The sequence below is a fragment of the Gymnodraco acuticeps genome, unplaced genomic scaffold (assembly GCF_902827175.1).
Source record: "Gymnodraco acuticeps unplaced genomic scaffold, fGymAcu1.1, whole genome shotgun sequence".
Classification (NCBI taxonomy): domain Eukaryota; kingdom Metazoa; phylum Chordata; class Actinopteri; order Perciformes; family Bathydraconidae; genus Gymnodraco; species Gymnodraco acuticeps.
In genome coordinates, this window is record NW_022991339.1 from 152,526 (window position 1) to 168,749 (window position 16,224).

General features: G+C 37.4%; 2 protein-coding genes across 2 annotated transcripts; both read right to left on the minus strand.

The window, feature by feature from the left end:
• Nucleotides 1-467: 467 nt before the first annotated feature.
• On the minus strand, nucleotides 468-4,332 carry LOC117562653 (low affinity immunoglobulin gamma Fc region receptor II-a-like). The gene is made up of 6 exons (XM_034240481.1): nucleotides 4,299-4,332; nucleotides 3,753-3,791; nucleotides 3,389-3,652; nucleotides 2,442-2,690; nucleotides 1,769-2,017; nucleotides 468-1,682 (listed from the first exon to the last, which is right to left on the minus strand). The coding sequence occupies exons 1-6, from the start codon at nucleotides 4,327-4,329 to the stop codon at nucleotides 1,549-1,551; spliced, it is 966 nt and encodes a 321-aa protein (XP_034096372.1). The 5' UTR covers nucleotides 4,330-4,332; the 3' UTR covers nucleotides 468-1,548.
• Nucleotides 4,333-12,899: 8,567 nt separating this feature from the next.
• Nucleotides 12,900-16,083, minus strand: LOC117562647 (low affinity immunoglobulin gamma Fc region receptor II-a-like). The gene is made up of 5 exons (XM_034240473.1): nucleotides 16,053-16,083; nucleotides 15,458-15,496; nucleotides 14,710-14,979; nucleotides 13,873-14,121; nucleotides 12,900-13,786 (listed from the first exon to the last, which is right to left on the minus strand). The coding sequence occupies exons 1-5, from the start codon at nucleotides 16,081-16,083 to the stop codon at nucleotides 13,653-13,655; spliced, it is 723 nt and encodes a 240-aa protein (XP_034096364.1). The 3' UTR covers nucleotides 12,900-13,652.
• Between the last annotated feature and the right edge of the window lie 141 nt (nucleotides 16,084-16,224).

The window sequence follows — 16,224 nt, forward strand, 5'->3', positions numbered from 1 at the left end:
ATAAACACACACACACACACACCAACATCATGACCAACGGCACAAATATATCCATCTCATAAACACTTCCACTGAAGTAATATTGTTTGTGTGAATGACCTCTGTATAAGTACTTTAAGTGTGAACAATATCTAAATGTACTTTTCTCTCTCTTGTTTTCATGTCATCCATTAACATACGCCCAATATTGTTGTAAGATTTTTCCTCTATATTAAAATATTCCAAGTGTAAAAACAAATAGTAATTTATTCCGTCTGATGAGTGTGAACTTGTATTTTACAGATCTGGGTGCCAATGTCTGATCCCAGTTATCCTGAAACTGACCTGGAGCTCTGGAGACATGCTGTGGTTCAGCCTCCACCGCAAAAAGGGCCTGATACAATCGATACATCGAATCTGTATAAAATCCCCTGAAAGACAATAACTAACCCCTTCTTTTCTGCTCATATTATTTTCCTTCAGCTGATCTTACACTGGTTTTATTAAAGGTTGCAAATAAGCTCCTGCTCATCATCTACATAGCAACAAAAGTAGATTCGCGACTTTGATGCTCTTGTCCGTCGCCTCATGAAAAAGATCTGCAACGTCTGAAGAGATGTATCAGCAACAGGAAAGAGTCATAAGAGAAGTTACCACATCATAAACATCATACATCAGGAACAGAATGACAGTAGTGATGCTCAAACAAACATTTTACTTTTATTATTCTGGTATTTCAACCATTCAAAAAATATTTTTCTTAAAATGTGGTGAACATATCTTTATTTTATAATATATTGTTATAAAAACATACTTTTCTTCAGTCAAAACATTCTTATGAAAGGTGAGAATATGGAAATTAACAAAATAAAAGGCTTTGAGTTTACTGGATTTGAAATGTACATACGATCATTGCAGAACTTATGAATCGTGTATTGTTGTCATTGTATACGTTAAAACTATTATACAGCACTATATTTTCTGCTATGAAGATAAAAACAATTTCAAATGGTATTTTAATTTGAAAAGTTCAGATGCCGATGTACAGTTTTTATATTTCTTTTGGAAATACCAACTTCCAAATATGTTTCTGTATATATGTCCTGTCAGTTAAATTAACAATATACTAAAAATACCATTTTGTATTTGTAAATTGATTTGTGAGTTGTTGACCCCTTCAGTTACCCAATAAAACCATACACGTTTTGCTGTTTCTACAAAGCCTCTTCTACTCCCATTTACATACAATATGTTCTGCGGGTTGTGTCTGAGAAGCTGAAAAGTATCACCAGTATCTGTGGAGTCTAAAATAAAACTCAGAACAACAAACCCTCAGCTCGCCTTTAAAAATAAATGCATGTGTCAGTCAGTACCTCTGTGGTTTTTAACTTTGTCTTGAGTGTGAGAAAGTCTAACAGCTGCTGCTCGTACCATCATGAGACACAGAGAAGTTACCTCACACTCAACCTGAGCAGAAGAAGAGATACAACGCTGAAGAAGTGATCATGTCCTCGGCTTGTGGTGTTCTTTATCTTGATGACCAAACTATCTCTGATCTTTTTACATGAGTTATTTCTGTGTGACCCTGAGTTTCCCACAATGCAGCAGTCCCACCAGCAGCAGCAGCAGAGCCACCATCACTACGGTGAACACAGTCCTTAAGACGAGGAGGACGAGAAGGGAGTGATCCGAGGAGGGAACAGCTGCAAACACAACACAACGTAAATATATATATAACCCTAAACTCCAGATGTATCCCCAAAATATTAGCTTTAATGCAATATCTCACCTCTGACAGCCAGCCAGCTCTCTGGTGATTCTCCATCTTCAGAGATGCTGCACTTGTAGAGTCCTTCATCAGATTTAGAAACCCTGTGGATGGTGATGTTTCCTGTAGAGCTGTTCCTGATGAGGCGGCCATCTTTATAGAAGTCAGCTGAGAGGATGGAGGAAGTGATCGTCTTTTTTCTGCAGCTCAGAGTCACAGATTCTCCCTCCATCACAGGAAGCACAGGACTCTCCAGAATCACAGAGCCACCTGAACAACAAAGGTTTTAAAGCCTTTCATAACATTTGAAGAAACTACGTTAATAGAAACAACGCTACAGTCAACTAATCATGAACGCAAAATCTGCCATGAAATGTTTTGGCCCCAATCAATAAAAAGCCCCATTACATGTTTGCCCCATGTTTGTTCAACACTTCACTTTGTTAAGTGTCAAACAGCCTCACATGGAGCACTGAACTCCCTCAGTATAACACACACGCCTGGCAGGAAGTAGATCACTCGGAACGTTTGCGAGATAATCGAAACTCAGAAACGTATAAACAAAATGGTGTCTGTCATGACAGTGATTGCTCACTTTGTGTGCACTAGTTTTGACTTACCTCTTCTTTTAGCTTTCTCTTAACGTCTTTTTCGTTTCATTCCCAGAGAAAATCTCATACATTTCTGATCTCACCTCTGACAGCCAGTCGGCTCTCTGGTGATTCTCCACCATCAGGGATGCTGCACTTGTAGAGTCCTTCATCAGATTTAGAAACCCTGCAGATGTTCATGTTCTCCGTAGAGCTGCTCCTGATGAGGCGGCCATCTTTGTAGAAGTCAGCTGACAGGATGGAGGAAGTGGTCGTCTTGTTTCTGCAGCTCAGAGTCACAGATTCTCCCTCCTTCACAGGAAGCACAGGACTCTCCAGGATCACAGAGCCAGCTGAACAACATCGGGACAAAACATTCAGTTTGAGTTTTGTAGGAGGAGTTATTTACAATAGATTTAGACAAAGGCATTGTGAAGATGCTGTGATGTAAAGTCAGGTTGTCACATGCCCAGAATAATTGAAAATATCAGAAATAAACAAAACACATTGATGAAGGAATCTGAAATGAAACAGTAATGTTTAGCAGTGTATCGTCTGCATAGAGGTTCATAATATGAAACTGTTCCTGATTTAGTTGCAGCATTGAACGTTGAGTGTGTTATTTATATAATATTTGTAGACAATTATTAAAATGACATCAGAGACAGGAGAAAAACCACAATTTGGTTTAGATTTGAAATAACTTGAAACATATCTGTTTGCAATTTTATTACTTTAATCCAATAGTAGGCTTTGCTTAATGACTACGCTCAGCTTTGGGCACGCTGTTTGCTTTCATTGCACATTCTTCATGAATTCTGTTCTTTTTATATTAAGATATACAAATGTTTCGTGCTTAAAGAGTACATGTGTATTATATAGTATATAGTATAACCTTGGCATCATAGCACTTTTTAAGTTCTTCTAAAAACATTGTCTAGAATCACGTTTATTGCTAAGTTGTTTTCCACATACAGGGAATTGTTGTTGTTGTTTAATATGTCATACATACACACAGAAAGAGAGTGTTGCTGAGTTAATGTCAACATACCGGTGATAATGACGTTCACATAGTTGCTTTTCTTCCCTCCAGCCTCACACCAGTAATCTCCACTGTCCTCTTTATAAGGAGATTTAATGTTGCAATTAAACTCATGAAACGAGCCCCATTTTGAACCGTCACAAGTTTCCTTTCCTGCTTTGTTCCGCCGTGAAATGTTCACATCGGTCAAACCATCGAAGCCCACACATCTTAAAGAGAAAGGCTCGTATTCAAAGACTTGAAGTCTGGATGGTTCGATCCAAACATCTGCATCTGAAACTGAGAAATAAATGCGTTGTTGAGATTAATATATAGCACTTTAAATAAAGTTATGATTTTTTTTTGCTTTCTTTTTGGTGAACAAGCTTCTTACCAACTTTCTGTTCACAGAGCTGCAGAAACACCGTCATCCCTGCAGAGACAACAGAGACAAACATCACACAGAGTTCTTAAATTAGATTTTATTACCTTGACTTTATTGTTTACATGTATCTTTGATAGATAATACTTTTAAAACAATTTGAAAAATGTTAATCATTTTTGTCTTTTGTTGAGATTTGTCTCAATATGATGTGTTCGGACGGATCAACAACCCGTGTGTAAATGTAAAAAAAACATACACAAATACCAAAAAGGATTTTTAAAATCACAAAAATATGAATGGAAATGTGTAAAGAATTTATAAAATGCACGTCAAGCAGCAATTATTTTTCAGACTGCATCTAAAAATGCTTGAAACCCTGTCATCGTCCCAAAATGGCAGTGACGCGCGTAGACTTTTTTTTACATTTACACACGGGTTAGTGATCTGTTCTCACAAATAATATTGACACAAATCTACCTCCATATGTTCCTTCAGCTAATATGATCTATTAACATCTTTGATGTGAAAAACAGCAGATGAGGACTCAGTACTCACACAGTGTGATGCAGAGCGCTGTGGCCTCCATGGCGTCTGGCTGCTGACTGAGTGAACCTCACACTGAAATATAAAAGAAGAAGAGGGGTGGTCTCTTCCTGTGTGGCTCACTAATGAAACGCCTTGTAGCTCAGACGCGTGTCATGGAAGTAAATACGTGTCAGTGGTGGGGTTAATATTAGAGGCTGAGGCCAAAACTCTCATGTGAGAAAGACAACTTTACGTCTTGATGTGTAGAACAGACAAAACGCATTATGACAGGACGGAAAACTACATTTTAACACAACTACTTTCACAGAATTAAACATTGTTATGATGCTGTTTTTAAAATATGGAGTACCATAAGGCTCAATTATTGCCACATCTTTATTGCCAAATTTGCCAAATTCCCCCGAGAAACATAATTGGCAGTTTTGATTTTGTTTTTAAATCCTTCTTATGCACTCCATATATGTGTTGATTCATAATAATAATATTAACAATAACATTAAATCTTTTTTGAAAAAGTGATTTAAACATAAATAACATCTGGCCAATGACCTGGTCCTTTGTTTGATTTGGTCAGAATAAAGCAACATCTACAATAGACCTGCATATTAAAGTCAAATCTTTCATTTTAAATGTAATTCACATACTTAAATAATAATATTTAAAAAACTGCCGCCTCTATTACTTTCATCTGTTATGCAAGTGATTGTAGAACTAAATGAGAAAAAAAGACGCCAATATATACTAATGCATGACTCTTGTGATTAGCAGTCCCTTTGTTATTAACACAACTTTGATCAGCCCTTCACTTAACCACACGGTACATCAGGCTACCTTAAAGTACTCAGTGTCCAGATACATTTAGATTTACTGCACGTGTTTGCCGGGTGGTTTTCAGACGCTGGCTGCACGTGAGCTGAGGGGCCCGTCTACCTGTTTCTGTCTGTGGGTTCCTTGTGTGGTTTTTATTCTGAAAGTTAAAGAATAAGAAGCCGAAACTATAACGAGGGGCTAAAGCTACAAGAGGAAGAACAGTGGCCCCCATGTTGAAGACAAGTCTGCTAAAAGTTCACTATCTGTCAGTGGCTGCTAAGGGAAATGACCCACATGCAAACAAGCTAGTTACATTTCAGTGTTTGATTACAAAAAGCTTAAAGACAGACAGAGGCTGCAGGATACTTATACTCTGAAGGCTGATGAGGGGAAGTGGAAACAGGTGAGCAGGTGAACCAGGGTCATGTGACTGGACTCTGAGAAGTGAGGAGTTAAACATGAATCTGAGAGTGTGGAGACATCTGGTGGACAGAGGGAGGAAATACACTGCATCCATTTTTTATGCAGCTAGAAGCTGTAAGGTTTAACATAAAAATGTAGTTATTATACCTGAAAGCATGCAGATGTTTCCATTACAAATAAAGTAGGTTTATTTATTAATATGTAATATTCAAAGGAAGGTCATATGATCAACAAATCTGTCTCCTTAATGGTCAGTTGACTAAAACACTGCAGATGATTAGATGTCATAACAAAAATGATAAAAAAAATCTTATTTCATCTTATCTTATAATAATAGAACTAAAATCAATTTCATAAGCTTCAGTGAAACCCGTCCAGCTAGCTTGCTAAGGACTGTGCTATGTAGGCCACCCTCTTATTAATTGGTGTGAAAATGGAGACAATTGGACAATGTCAAATATTTTAGATATAGGCATATCTCGATTATGCCTTGACACAGGGAGCTGATACTTGGACTGTGCTATTTTGGCCACCCTGTAATTAATTGGTGTGAAAATTGTGACAATTTGAAAATGTCAAATATTTAGCTGTTTTCAGGACCCTGTAATGTTGGTACAGGAACACGGGCATATCTCGATTATGCCTTGACACAGGGAGCTGATACTTGGACTGTGCTATGTTGGCCACCCTATAATTAGTTCGTGTGAAAATTGTGACAATTTGAAAATGTCAAATATTTAGCTGTTTTCAGGACCCTGTAATGTTGGTACAGGAACACGGGCATATCTCGATTATGCCTTGACACAGGGAGCTGATACTTGGACTGTGCTATGTTGGCCACCCTCTAATTAATTGGTGTGAAAATTGTGACAATTTGAAAATGTCAAATATTTAGCTGTTTTCAGGACCCTGTAATGTTGGTACAGGAACACGGGAACATCTCGATTATGCCTTGACACAGGGAGCTGATACTTGGACTGTGCTATGTTGGCCACCCTATAATTAATTGGTGTGAACATGAAGACAATTGGACAATGTCAAATATTTAGCTTTTTTGAGGACCCTGTAATCTTGGTATAGGGACAGGCATATCTCGATTATGCCTTGACACAGGGAGCTGAAACTTGGACTGCGATATGTAGGACACCCTCGTATTAATTGGTGTGAAAATTGAAACATTTGGAAAACGTCACATATTTTGCTTTTTTGAGGACCCTGTAATGTTGGTACAGGGACACGGGCATATCTCGACACAGGAGCTGATACTTGGACTGTGCTTTATTGGCCACCATCTTATTATTTGGTGTGGAAATGGAGACAATTGGACAATGTCAAATATTTAGCTTTTTTGAGGACGCTGTAATCAGGGCTCAAGCTTAACCTGTTAAGCCCGAGAGACCCCAGTACCGGGGCACTGCCGCAACATCTTGCAGGAAACAGTGTCTGAGGGCATGTTCATTTAATAAACTATGAATGTTTTATATCCATGTAACGAGAAGAAACTCATCTAACTGATCATTATTTTATTTTTTTCAAAATAAAACCCACAATGCTAACGCTGAGCCTCTGAATTAGCAACGAGCGAAAAATGCTAACAGATGACTGCACCGAAATTCACTCACAAAACCTTATTATTTATCTTTGCTGCACATCCAACCCATCGTTTCACATCGTGAGGTGACACAGAATCGAAGGGTACCCTCATTATCACTCAATTATACGAAATTGCGACTTTATACACAAAAACAGACATCAAAACATGTGGCGCTAGGTAGCTAAAAATGCTAACATGGCTCACCTGTGTGGTAGTCTGGTCAAAAGTGGTCTTCAATGGCATTAAAACGATAAAAACGACACTGAACTTAATCCATAGGTTAATCTAATGTGTCTGTGTCACTTTGAATGATTTCTGATAATCCATGAGCAATAAACCTGCTTTTCCGTTTCCAGATGTCAGAGCAAGAGACAGCTTCACTCTCATGCAAAACTGGGAGGGCAAAGCCCACACCTTTTTGTTTTACCATGTGTGTGATTGGGGAGATTCCCCTTCAATTCTATTGGCTCTAACGGTCAGAAAGAGATGTCAATCACCAAAATCGACCAATGGGTTCCAGAGAAACGGTAAAACCCCCATTTCCACCCAAATCACCTCAGAGGTGGAGTTTCTTTGGCTAAACCTCTCTAAAAAGGTCAAATGTCACTTGTTTTGCATCAATCTTGATACAGGGTACTTATTATATGTTGTACTTTGGATTCCTAAAGCTTTTAGTCTACTATCCCATCATTCAAGGGTAGTTTTCACTATAAGTAAAAAAGAACGTTTGGACGGACACTATAATTTACAGTTTTTTACTATGTTCAATCTGAATTTTCTTTAAAATAAAAAACATCTATATTGATTCTGACTTTTCTCCATCCAACTCACAGGTTTATCATTACTTTGAGAACAAAGATTATTAATGTAACCCTTTTAGAAGATATGGTCATTTGTTCTGGGAATGTCATTTTCTTTTACTTTTCTTTCTTTTGTTACTTTTTTTTTTTAATGAAAAACTTGAGAAACTTGAGAAACTGTGTCTCAGGGCTTCTTAATATTTAAATATGTATTAATGTGTCATACTCACTTAACGGTTAGAAACTCAGCTAACTGAAGATATGAATGGTTTTTACTAACCGGTATCAGTATGTAGTTACTTCAGCATCATTTTGAAATTAAATCAGGGTAGAATATGTTCATTTTGTTGTAGTTGGTATCTACCATAAGTGCAGTGAGTTCCAAAATATGCAGCATTGCTTTAAGTCAGTCTATTATTTTCAGGAGCGACAGGGATTGTCTCAAAGATACGTCAATCAAGTGGCACATGCTAACGGGGTGGTGGATGATAGGCTTACATCTAAAAACGTTATTAAAAAAAAACATTATTAGTTTTTTATTTTACTTTTCTTTCTGTTGTTACTTTTTTTTTTTTTAACGGTACGCGATCAACTGCGACCGGTCAATCGCGAGTGTGGTGCGGGTGGACTGGCTGGTGACCACTGCTCTAATATGTCAAATTATACTCAAATGGTTTAGGGTTAACCTGTTAAGCCCGAGAGGCCCCTAATCCGGGTCTGAAGGGTAGTTTTTTCACGAAACTGTATCTCAGGGCTTCTTAATATTTAAATATCTATTAATGTGTCATACTCACTTAACGGTTAGAAACTCAGCTAACTGAAGATATGAACAATTGTTACCGAAACAAAGCACAAGTCTCACAAGAAGTGTTTAAATTAGCCCTGAGTGAAAGAATGCTAACGCACTTAGCACAGAACTCAAGGTATAAATACCCTTATTACTTATCGTAACTGCACAAACAAGATATCCGATTAAAGCTGATATTACTCAGATTCTATAGGTATTGGCATCATCACTGAGTGATCAGAACTCGTGAAAGGGGAAGCAAACACAGACAACACAACACGTAGCATAACAGAGCATTCACGGGACATCTCTTATCTTAGCTGTTGGTTTCTGATCAAAAGTCGTGTTCAATGGCATTAAAACGATAAAAACGCGACTGAAGGTTAATCCATAGGTTAATCCAATGTGTCTGTCACTTTGAAAAAAGTATTGATAATCAATAATTCCATTTTTATGTAAAAATCAGAGAATTAATATTAGCTGCTAATGGTAGCCACCAGAGTGTATTGCAGCTTCCGGTTCCGGGGCATTCTGGCTGTGCAGCACTCCATCACCAATGGGTAATGTTGAGATGGATTTTAGGAACTTCCCCTCGATTCTATTGGCTCTAACGGTTAAAAAGAGATGGCAATCATCAAAATCGACCGAGGGGGGCCAGAGATATGAAAATGCACCCAAATGACCCCAGAAGTGTTTTTTTTTTCTTCTAAATCTCTCTAAAAAGCATCAAGAATCAATATTAGCTGCTAATGGCAGCCACCAGAGTGCAACAAGTCCTCCAACTCATACGACCACATGGGCCGATTGTTCAAGCCCTTATTACGACCAAATGTGTCGTTTGTTCAAGCGCTTAATATGTCCTACAATTACGTTTTAAAGTTTTCGCCCTCTCGTGCTCCCGTTGAATGCTAACGTTACAGATTGTCGTTTATTCACAAATAACCCTCTCTGTAAAATCCTAAATTGTAGGATAGTTTGGCCATTAATGTAAATAGTACACATCTGCCGTAGTTCTTTATTTATAGAGCCCTGATCAGAAGACCTTTTGACGAACTGTAAGAAATGCAGCCAAAACTGAATACGTGACGTGGATCATAAATATATTAGCAATTAAACAACATCTTCCATTTCTTTTCACACAATATGTCTCCTTGCAGTATCAACACTAATTCAGCTGACTTTTATATTTGATCCAATTGGTAGATAGGTTATATTTACACCATAACGGTGCACAGCTGATAGAAAGGGATTTTTTTGTAGTTTTTAAAGATATTATTTACTACCTTTCCAACTCCTCATGCAGTTGACTGTTACAGGTATTTACAGGTTCATGGTACAATGCATAAGCTTCAAATCGAGAGACTGAAACTCTATTTTCCTTAACCGTTCTGTATTAATTTCACAATAAAGTTAATAGTCATATTATGTTTGATATTATTATGTTTTATTAATTACACCACTGGTTTTTTAACCCGCACCGCCTAGTGGTTAAAGCACGTTATTGAATTGTGTTGTTGAATACGTTTTATTTGATGAAACCATTTAAATATTAAGAGTAGCCTACATACAAAATTGGGGGAAAGAAGAAGGCATGATAGAAATATAGAATAGAAAATATCAAGAAGATACTGTTGTGATCTCTGCAATAAAACAGTTTAGTGCAGGACGTCCAAAGATATTCACAGGAGGATGTGCAAAACAGACAAACTAATAAGGTTTTATTTAAACATTAAAGAACACTTTAAGTTAAGGTCTTCTTTTGAATAAGAAAAAAACGTTGGGGTTATCCACAGATAAATATGAAGTCTGACAAAGTACTTAACGTCTAATATATTGCATAGTTTATTTTGTCACTTGACAATCACCTTCCCTGAATTTGGCTCAGGTGTAACTAAAGTCTGATTTAAGGGTTGTTTATATTTCACATCATTAATCAGAATCTGCAAAGTAACTACAATAAATGTAGTGGAGTAAAAATACCGGGTTAACCTCTGAATTGTAGTGGAGTAGAACAAAGTAGTATGCTGCTGTAACAAAAACATTTCCCAACTTGGGATCAATAAAGTATATCTTATCTTAAGATGATCGATGGCTACTGCAATATTTGCAAAATGTGCCTCTGAACCTTGACAAGTGCATGTTTCAGGCTTATCAATTAACAACAGGAGGGGTCACAGATATAAGACCAGCTGTTAAGTAAAGCTCTTCTGACCTTAGCTGGCATGTGGGTATATTAATTCACCCATTTATTAATTATATGTTTTAAATTTGATAACACCACTGTGTTTTGTATCCCCTAAACCGCCAGGGTGTACACAGTTTAATACTGGCAACTTCTAATTGTGAGAAATACGAAAACGTCTTATAAAGAGACGGGGGCTGGACCCTTTCAATTCAATTTTTGGAAAGTCTGCCGTGGTTCCATTCCATTTCATAGACCTGTTTGACGCTCAGCGTAACCTTGTCGCATTGCCACTCGCAACATCCAATCACAGGGCTTGATGACTAATCACGGGGTTTGTAAAGCAAGGCGGATGTTGTAGTCCCAAACGATAGCTGGGGATTCTGGGTAGTGTACTGTCTTCGGAAACTCTGTAGTGTCTAAACTCCGAAAAAACTATTTGTTTCTCTGAATCGAAGGTTAAAAACACAAAAGCATTCTACACAATTTAAACCAATCAATATTGTGTAATTAACAAGGGTAAACTGTTTTTTAGCGGATGAGTAATGCAGATATCACTGTGTAATCATTTGACAGTGAGGGGAATATATCCGGTTTCATTATGAAAACTTAGAGACCGGAAAAACTGTTTTCACCCACGCTAACTTTACATGGAAGCTGCATACACGTTATCCTGGCGAGACCTCAACTCATCTTCGTAATATCTATCAAACTATAGATCCTACACATCGACTGGAGGTGGATTCTAAAACTACAATATACACTTCTCGCCAGAAATCTAATCAAAAAGCATTTTAATGGCCAAACTATTCTACAATTTAGGATTTTCCAGAGAGGGTTATTTGTGAATAAACGTCCCTCCGGAGCATTTGCAATGAACGGGCAGGGAGCATGTTGTTTCTCACACGACCACTAGAGCGTGTAAGAAACAACATACACTTTAAAACGTGTCTCTGGGTCGTAATAAGGGCTTAAACAATCGGCCTATATGGTCGTTTTGTAGGAGGAGGACAGGCTAGAGTGTATTGCAGCTTCCGGTTCAGGAGCATTCTGGCTGCGCAGCACTCATTCACCAATGGGTAATGTTTAGATGGATTTTAGGAACTTCCCCTCGATTCCATTGGCTCTAACAGTTAAAAAGAGATGTCAATCATCAACATCGACCGAGGGGGGCCAGAGATATGGAAAATGCACCCAAATGACCCCAGAAGTGAGTCTTTTTAACGGACACTATAATTTAAATTGTTTTACTATGTTCAATCTGAATTTACATTAAAATAAAAAAAATCTATATTGATTCTGACTTTTTTACATCCAACTCACAGGTTTATCATTACTTTGAGAAAAAAGATTATGCATTTACCCCTTTTAAAAGGGACGATATGGTCATTTGTTCTGGGAATGTCATTTTCGAGCCTGAGACCTGAAAAACAGGCTCAGGGCTTAACAGGTTAAGTGATATGTTTCAGCTGTGTTTATTAAAGTTCAATTGATTTTACAGATCCAATGTGTGATCCCAGTTATCTGGAATCTGACCTGGTGTGGAAGGATCTGAAGCCCTGGAGCTCTGGAAACATGCTGTGGTTCACCCTCTATAACAAAAAGGGCCTGATACAACATCGAATCTGTATACAATCCACTGAAAGACAATAACCAACCCCTTCTTTTCTGCTTATATTATTTTCCTTCAGCTGATCTAACAATGTCATTATTAAAAGTTGCAAATAAGTTCCTGCTCAACGTCTACATTGCACCTTTTGATGCTCTTGTCTCTCATCTCATGAACAAGATGTGTAACGTCTCTGAGGATATGTATCACCAACAGGAAAGAGTTATAAGAGAAGTTAGCACGTTATAAACATCATAAACATCATACATCATGAACAGCATGATAATAGTGATGCTCAATGAAACATTTTACTTTTATTGTTCTGGTATTTCAACCATTCAAGACATGTTTTGCTTAAAAATGTGGTGAACATATCTTTATTTTATATTTGTTAAAAACATACTTTTCTTCAGTCAAAACATTCTTATGAAAGGTGAGAATATGGAAATTAACAAAATAAAAGGCTTTGAGTTTACTGGATTTGAAATGTACATACGATCATTGCAGAACTTATGAATCGTGTATTGTTGTCATTGTATACGTTAAAACTATAATACAGCACTATATTTTCTGCTATGAAGATAAAAACAATTTCAAATTGTATTTTAATTTGAAAAGTTCAGATGCCGATGTACAGTTTTTATATTTCTTTTGGAAATACCAACTTCCAAATATGTTTCTGTATATATGTCCTGTCAGTTAAATTAACAATATACTAAAAATACCATTTTGTATTTGTAAATTGATTTGTGAGTTGTTGACCCCTTCAGTTACCCAATAAAACCATACACGTTTTGCTGTTTCTACAAAGCCTCTTCTACTCCCATTTACATACAATATGTTCTGCGGGTTGTGTCTGAGAAGCTGAAAAGTATCACCAGTATCTGTGGAGTCTAAAATAAAACTCAGAACAACCTACCCTCAGCTCGCCTTTTAAAATAAATGCATGTGTCAGTCAGTACCTCTGTGGTTTTTAACTTTGTCTCGAGTGTGAGAAAGTCTAACAGCTGCTGCTCGTACCATCATGAGACACAGAGAAGTTACCTCACACTCAACCTGAGCAGAAGAAGAGATACAACGCTGAAGAAGTGATCATGTCCTCGGCTCGTGGTGTTCTTTATCTTGATGACCAAACTATCTCTGATCTTTTTACATGAGTTATTTCTGTGTGACCCTGAGTTTCCCACAATGCAGCAGTCCCACCAGCAGCAGCAGCAGAGCCACCATCACTACGGTGAACACAGTCCTTAAGACGAGGAGGACGAGAAGGGAGTGATCCGAGGAGGGAACAGCTGCAAACACAACACAACGTAAATATATATATAACCCTAAACTCCAGATGTATCCCCAAAATGTTAGCTTTAATGCAATATCTCACCTCTGACAGCCAGCCAGCTCTCTGGTGATTCTCCATCTTCAGAGATGCTGCACTTGTAGAGTCCTTCATCAGATTTAGAAACCCTTTGGATGGTGATGTTTCCTGTATGGCTACTCCTGATGAGGCGGCCATCTTTATAGAAGTCAGCTGACAGGATGGAGGAAGTGGTCGTCTTGTTCCTGCAGCTCAGAGTCACAGATTCTCCCTCCATCACAGGAAGCACAGGACTCTCCAGGATCACAGAGCCAGCTGAACAACATCGGGATCAAACATTCAGTTTGAGTTTTGTAGAAGAAGTTATTTACAATAGAAAAACTGTTAATTTAGATGAAGCCATTGTGAAGATAATGTGATTGTTGTAACATGCCCAGAATAATTTATTATATCAGAAATAAACTGAACATATTGATGAATTAATCTGAAATCAAACAGTAATGTATAGGAGTGTATCGTCTGCATAGAGGTTCATAATATGAAACTGTTCCTGATTTCATCGCAGCATTGAACGTTGAGTGTGTTATTTAAATAATATTTGTTGAAAATTATTAAAATGACATCAGAGACAGGAGAAAACCACAATTTGGTTTAGATTTTAGAAACATATTTGTTTCTAATTGTATGACTTTAATCCAACAGTAGGCTTTGCTTAATGACTACGCTTTGTGCACGCTGTTTGCTTTCATTGCACTTTCTTGATGAATTCTGTTCTTTATTTACAATATTAAGATAAAAAAAAAAAGTTTGCTAAAAAAGGATATGTTTGTTTTAAAACCTTGGCATTTTTTTTGTTCTTCTAACAAAAAAAGGTATAGAAAGAATATATTGATGTCAACATACCGGTGATAATGACGTTCACATAGGTGCTTTTCTTCCCTCCAGCCTCACACCAGTAATCTCCACTGTCCTCTTTATAAGGAGATTTAATGTTGCAATTAGTCTCATTCAATGAACCCCATTTTGAGCCGTCACAAGTTTCCTTTCCTGCTTTGTTCCACCGTGAAATGTTCACATCAGTCAAACCATCGAAGCCCACACATCTTAAAGAGAAAGGCTCGTATTCAAAGACTTGAAGTCTGGATGGTTCGATCCAAACATCTGCATATGAAACTGAGAAATAAATTACATTACATTACATTACATTACATTACATTACATTACATTACATTGCATTTAGCTGACGCTTTTGTCCAAAGCGACTTACAATAAGTACATTCGACCAGGAAGACACAACCTTGAAGAAAACAGAATCATATAAGTATATCAGGTTTCATAGAGCCAAACATTTCAAGTGCTACTCAACTGGCTTTAGGTAAGCCAGCCCTTTATTGGTATAAAAGTGCTTCGTTAATCGTTCTAACGCTCGAAGTGGAGTCGAAAGAGATGAGTTTTCAGTTTGCGCCGGAAGATGTGCAAGCTATCTGCCGTCCTGATGTCAATGGGGAGCTCATTCCACCATCTTGGAGCCAGGATAGCAAACCCACGTGTTTTCGCCGATGGGAATAAATGTGTTGTTGAGATTAATATATAGCACTTTAAATAAAGTTATGATTTGTTTTGCTTTCTTTTTGGTGAACAAGCTTCTTACCAACTTTCTGTTCACAGAGCTGCAGAAACACCGTCATCCCTGCAGAGACAACAGAGACAAACATAACACAGAGTTCTTAAATTAGATTTTATTACCTTGACTTTATTGTTTACATGTATCTTTGATAGATATTACACATATAATTCACAATAGAGAACAGCACTAATGGCCATTTAGCAGCAATAAGTAATAGCATCTATATTTGCTCTTCTTTATCATACATATATTTAAATATTTAATAATAATTATAAAATAAAAACAAGTTATTTTATAAGAGATCTCACCTAGAAGATCCTCTACAACAAAAAACATGTATTTTTCATAAATGAAAACATTTGAAACATCTTGTCTTTATTAATGTGGAGGAAGATTTCTCTCAATATTTGGACAGATCAATAACCCGTGTGTAAATGTTTGAAGACCTCCAAAAATAAAAAAAGGACTTGTAAAATCACAAACTATTCATGAAAGATGTGTAAAAAACTTATAAAATCAAGCAATATTGACACAAATCTACCTCCATATGTTCCTTCAGCTAATATGATCTAGTATCATCTTGTATGTGAAAAACAGCAGATGAGGACTCAGTACTCACACAGTGTGATGCAGAGCGCTGTGGCCTCCATGGCGTCTGGCTGCTGACTGAGTGAACCTCACACTGAAATATAAAAGAAGAAGAGGGGTGGTCTCTTCCTGTGTGGCTCACTAATGAAACGCCTTGTAGCTCAGACGCGTGTCATGGGAGGAAATACGTGTCAGTGGTGGGG

Excerpts from the sequence above, each read along its gene's own strand:
- LOC117562647 (XM_034240473.1), bottom strand. The coding sequence starts at position 16,083 with ATGGAGGCCACAGCGCTCTGCATCACACTGT. Across the intron at positions 14,980-15,457 it reads GCTCTGTGAACAGAAAGTTG|TTTCATATGCAGATGTTTGG; the intron begins GTAAGAAGCTTG and ends TTTATTTCTCAG. Across the intron at positions 14,122-14,709 it reads TGTGAACGTCATTATCACCG|CTGGCTCTGTGATCCTGGAG; the intron begins GTATGTTGACAT and ends GATGTTGTTCAG.
- LOC117562653 (XM_034240481.1), bottom strand. The coding sequence starts at position 4,329 with ATGGAGGCCACAGCGCTCTGCATCACACTGT. Across the intron at positions 2,691-3,388 it reads TGTGAACGTCATTATCACCG|CTGGCTCTGTGATCCTGGAG; the intron begins GTATGTTGACAT and ends GATGTTGTTCAG. Across the intron at positions 1,683-1,768 it reads GAGCTGGCTGGCTGTCAGAG|CTGTTCCCTCCTCGGATCAC; the intron begins GTGAGATATTGC and ends TTGTGTTTGCAG.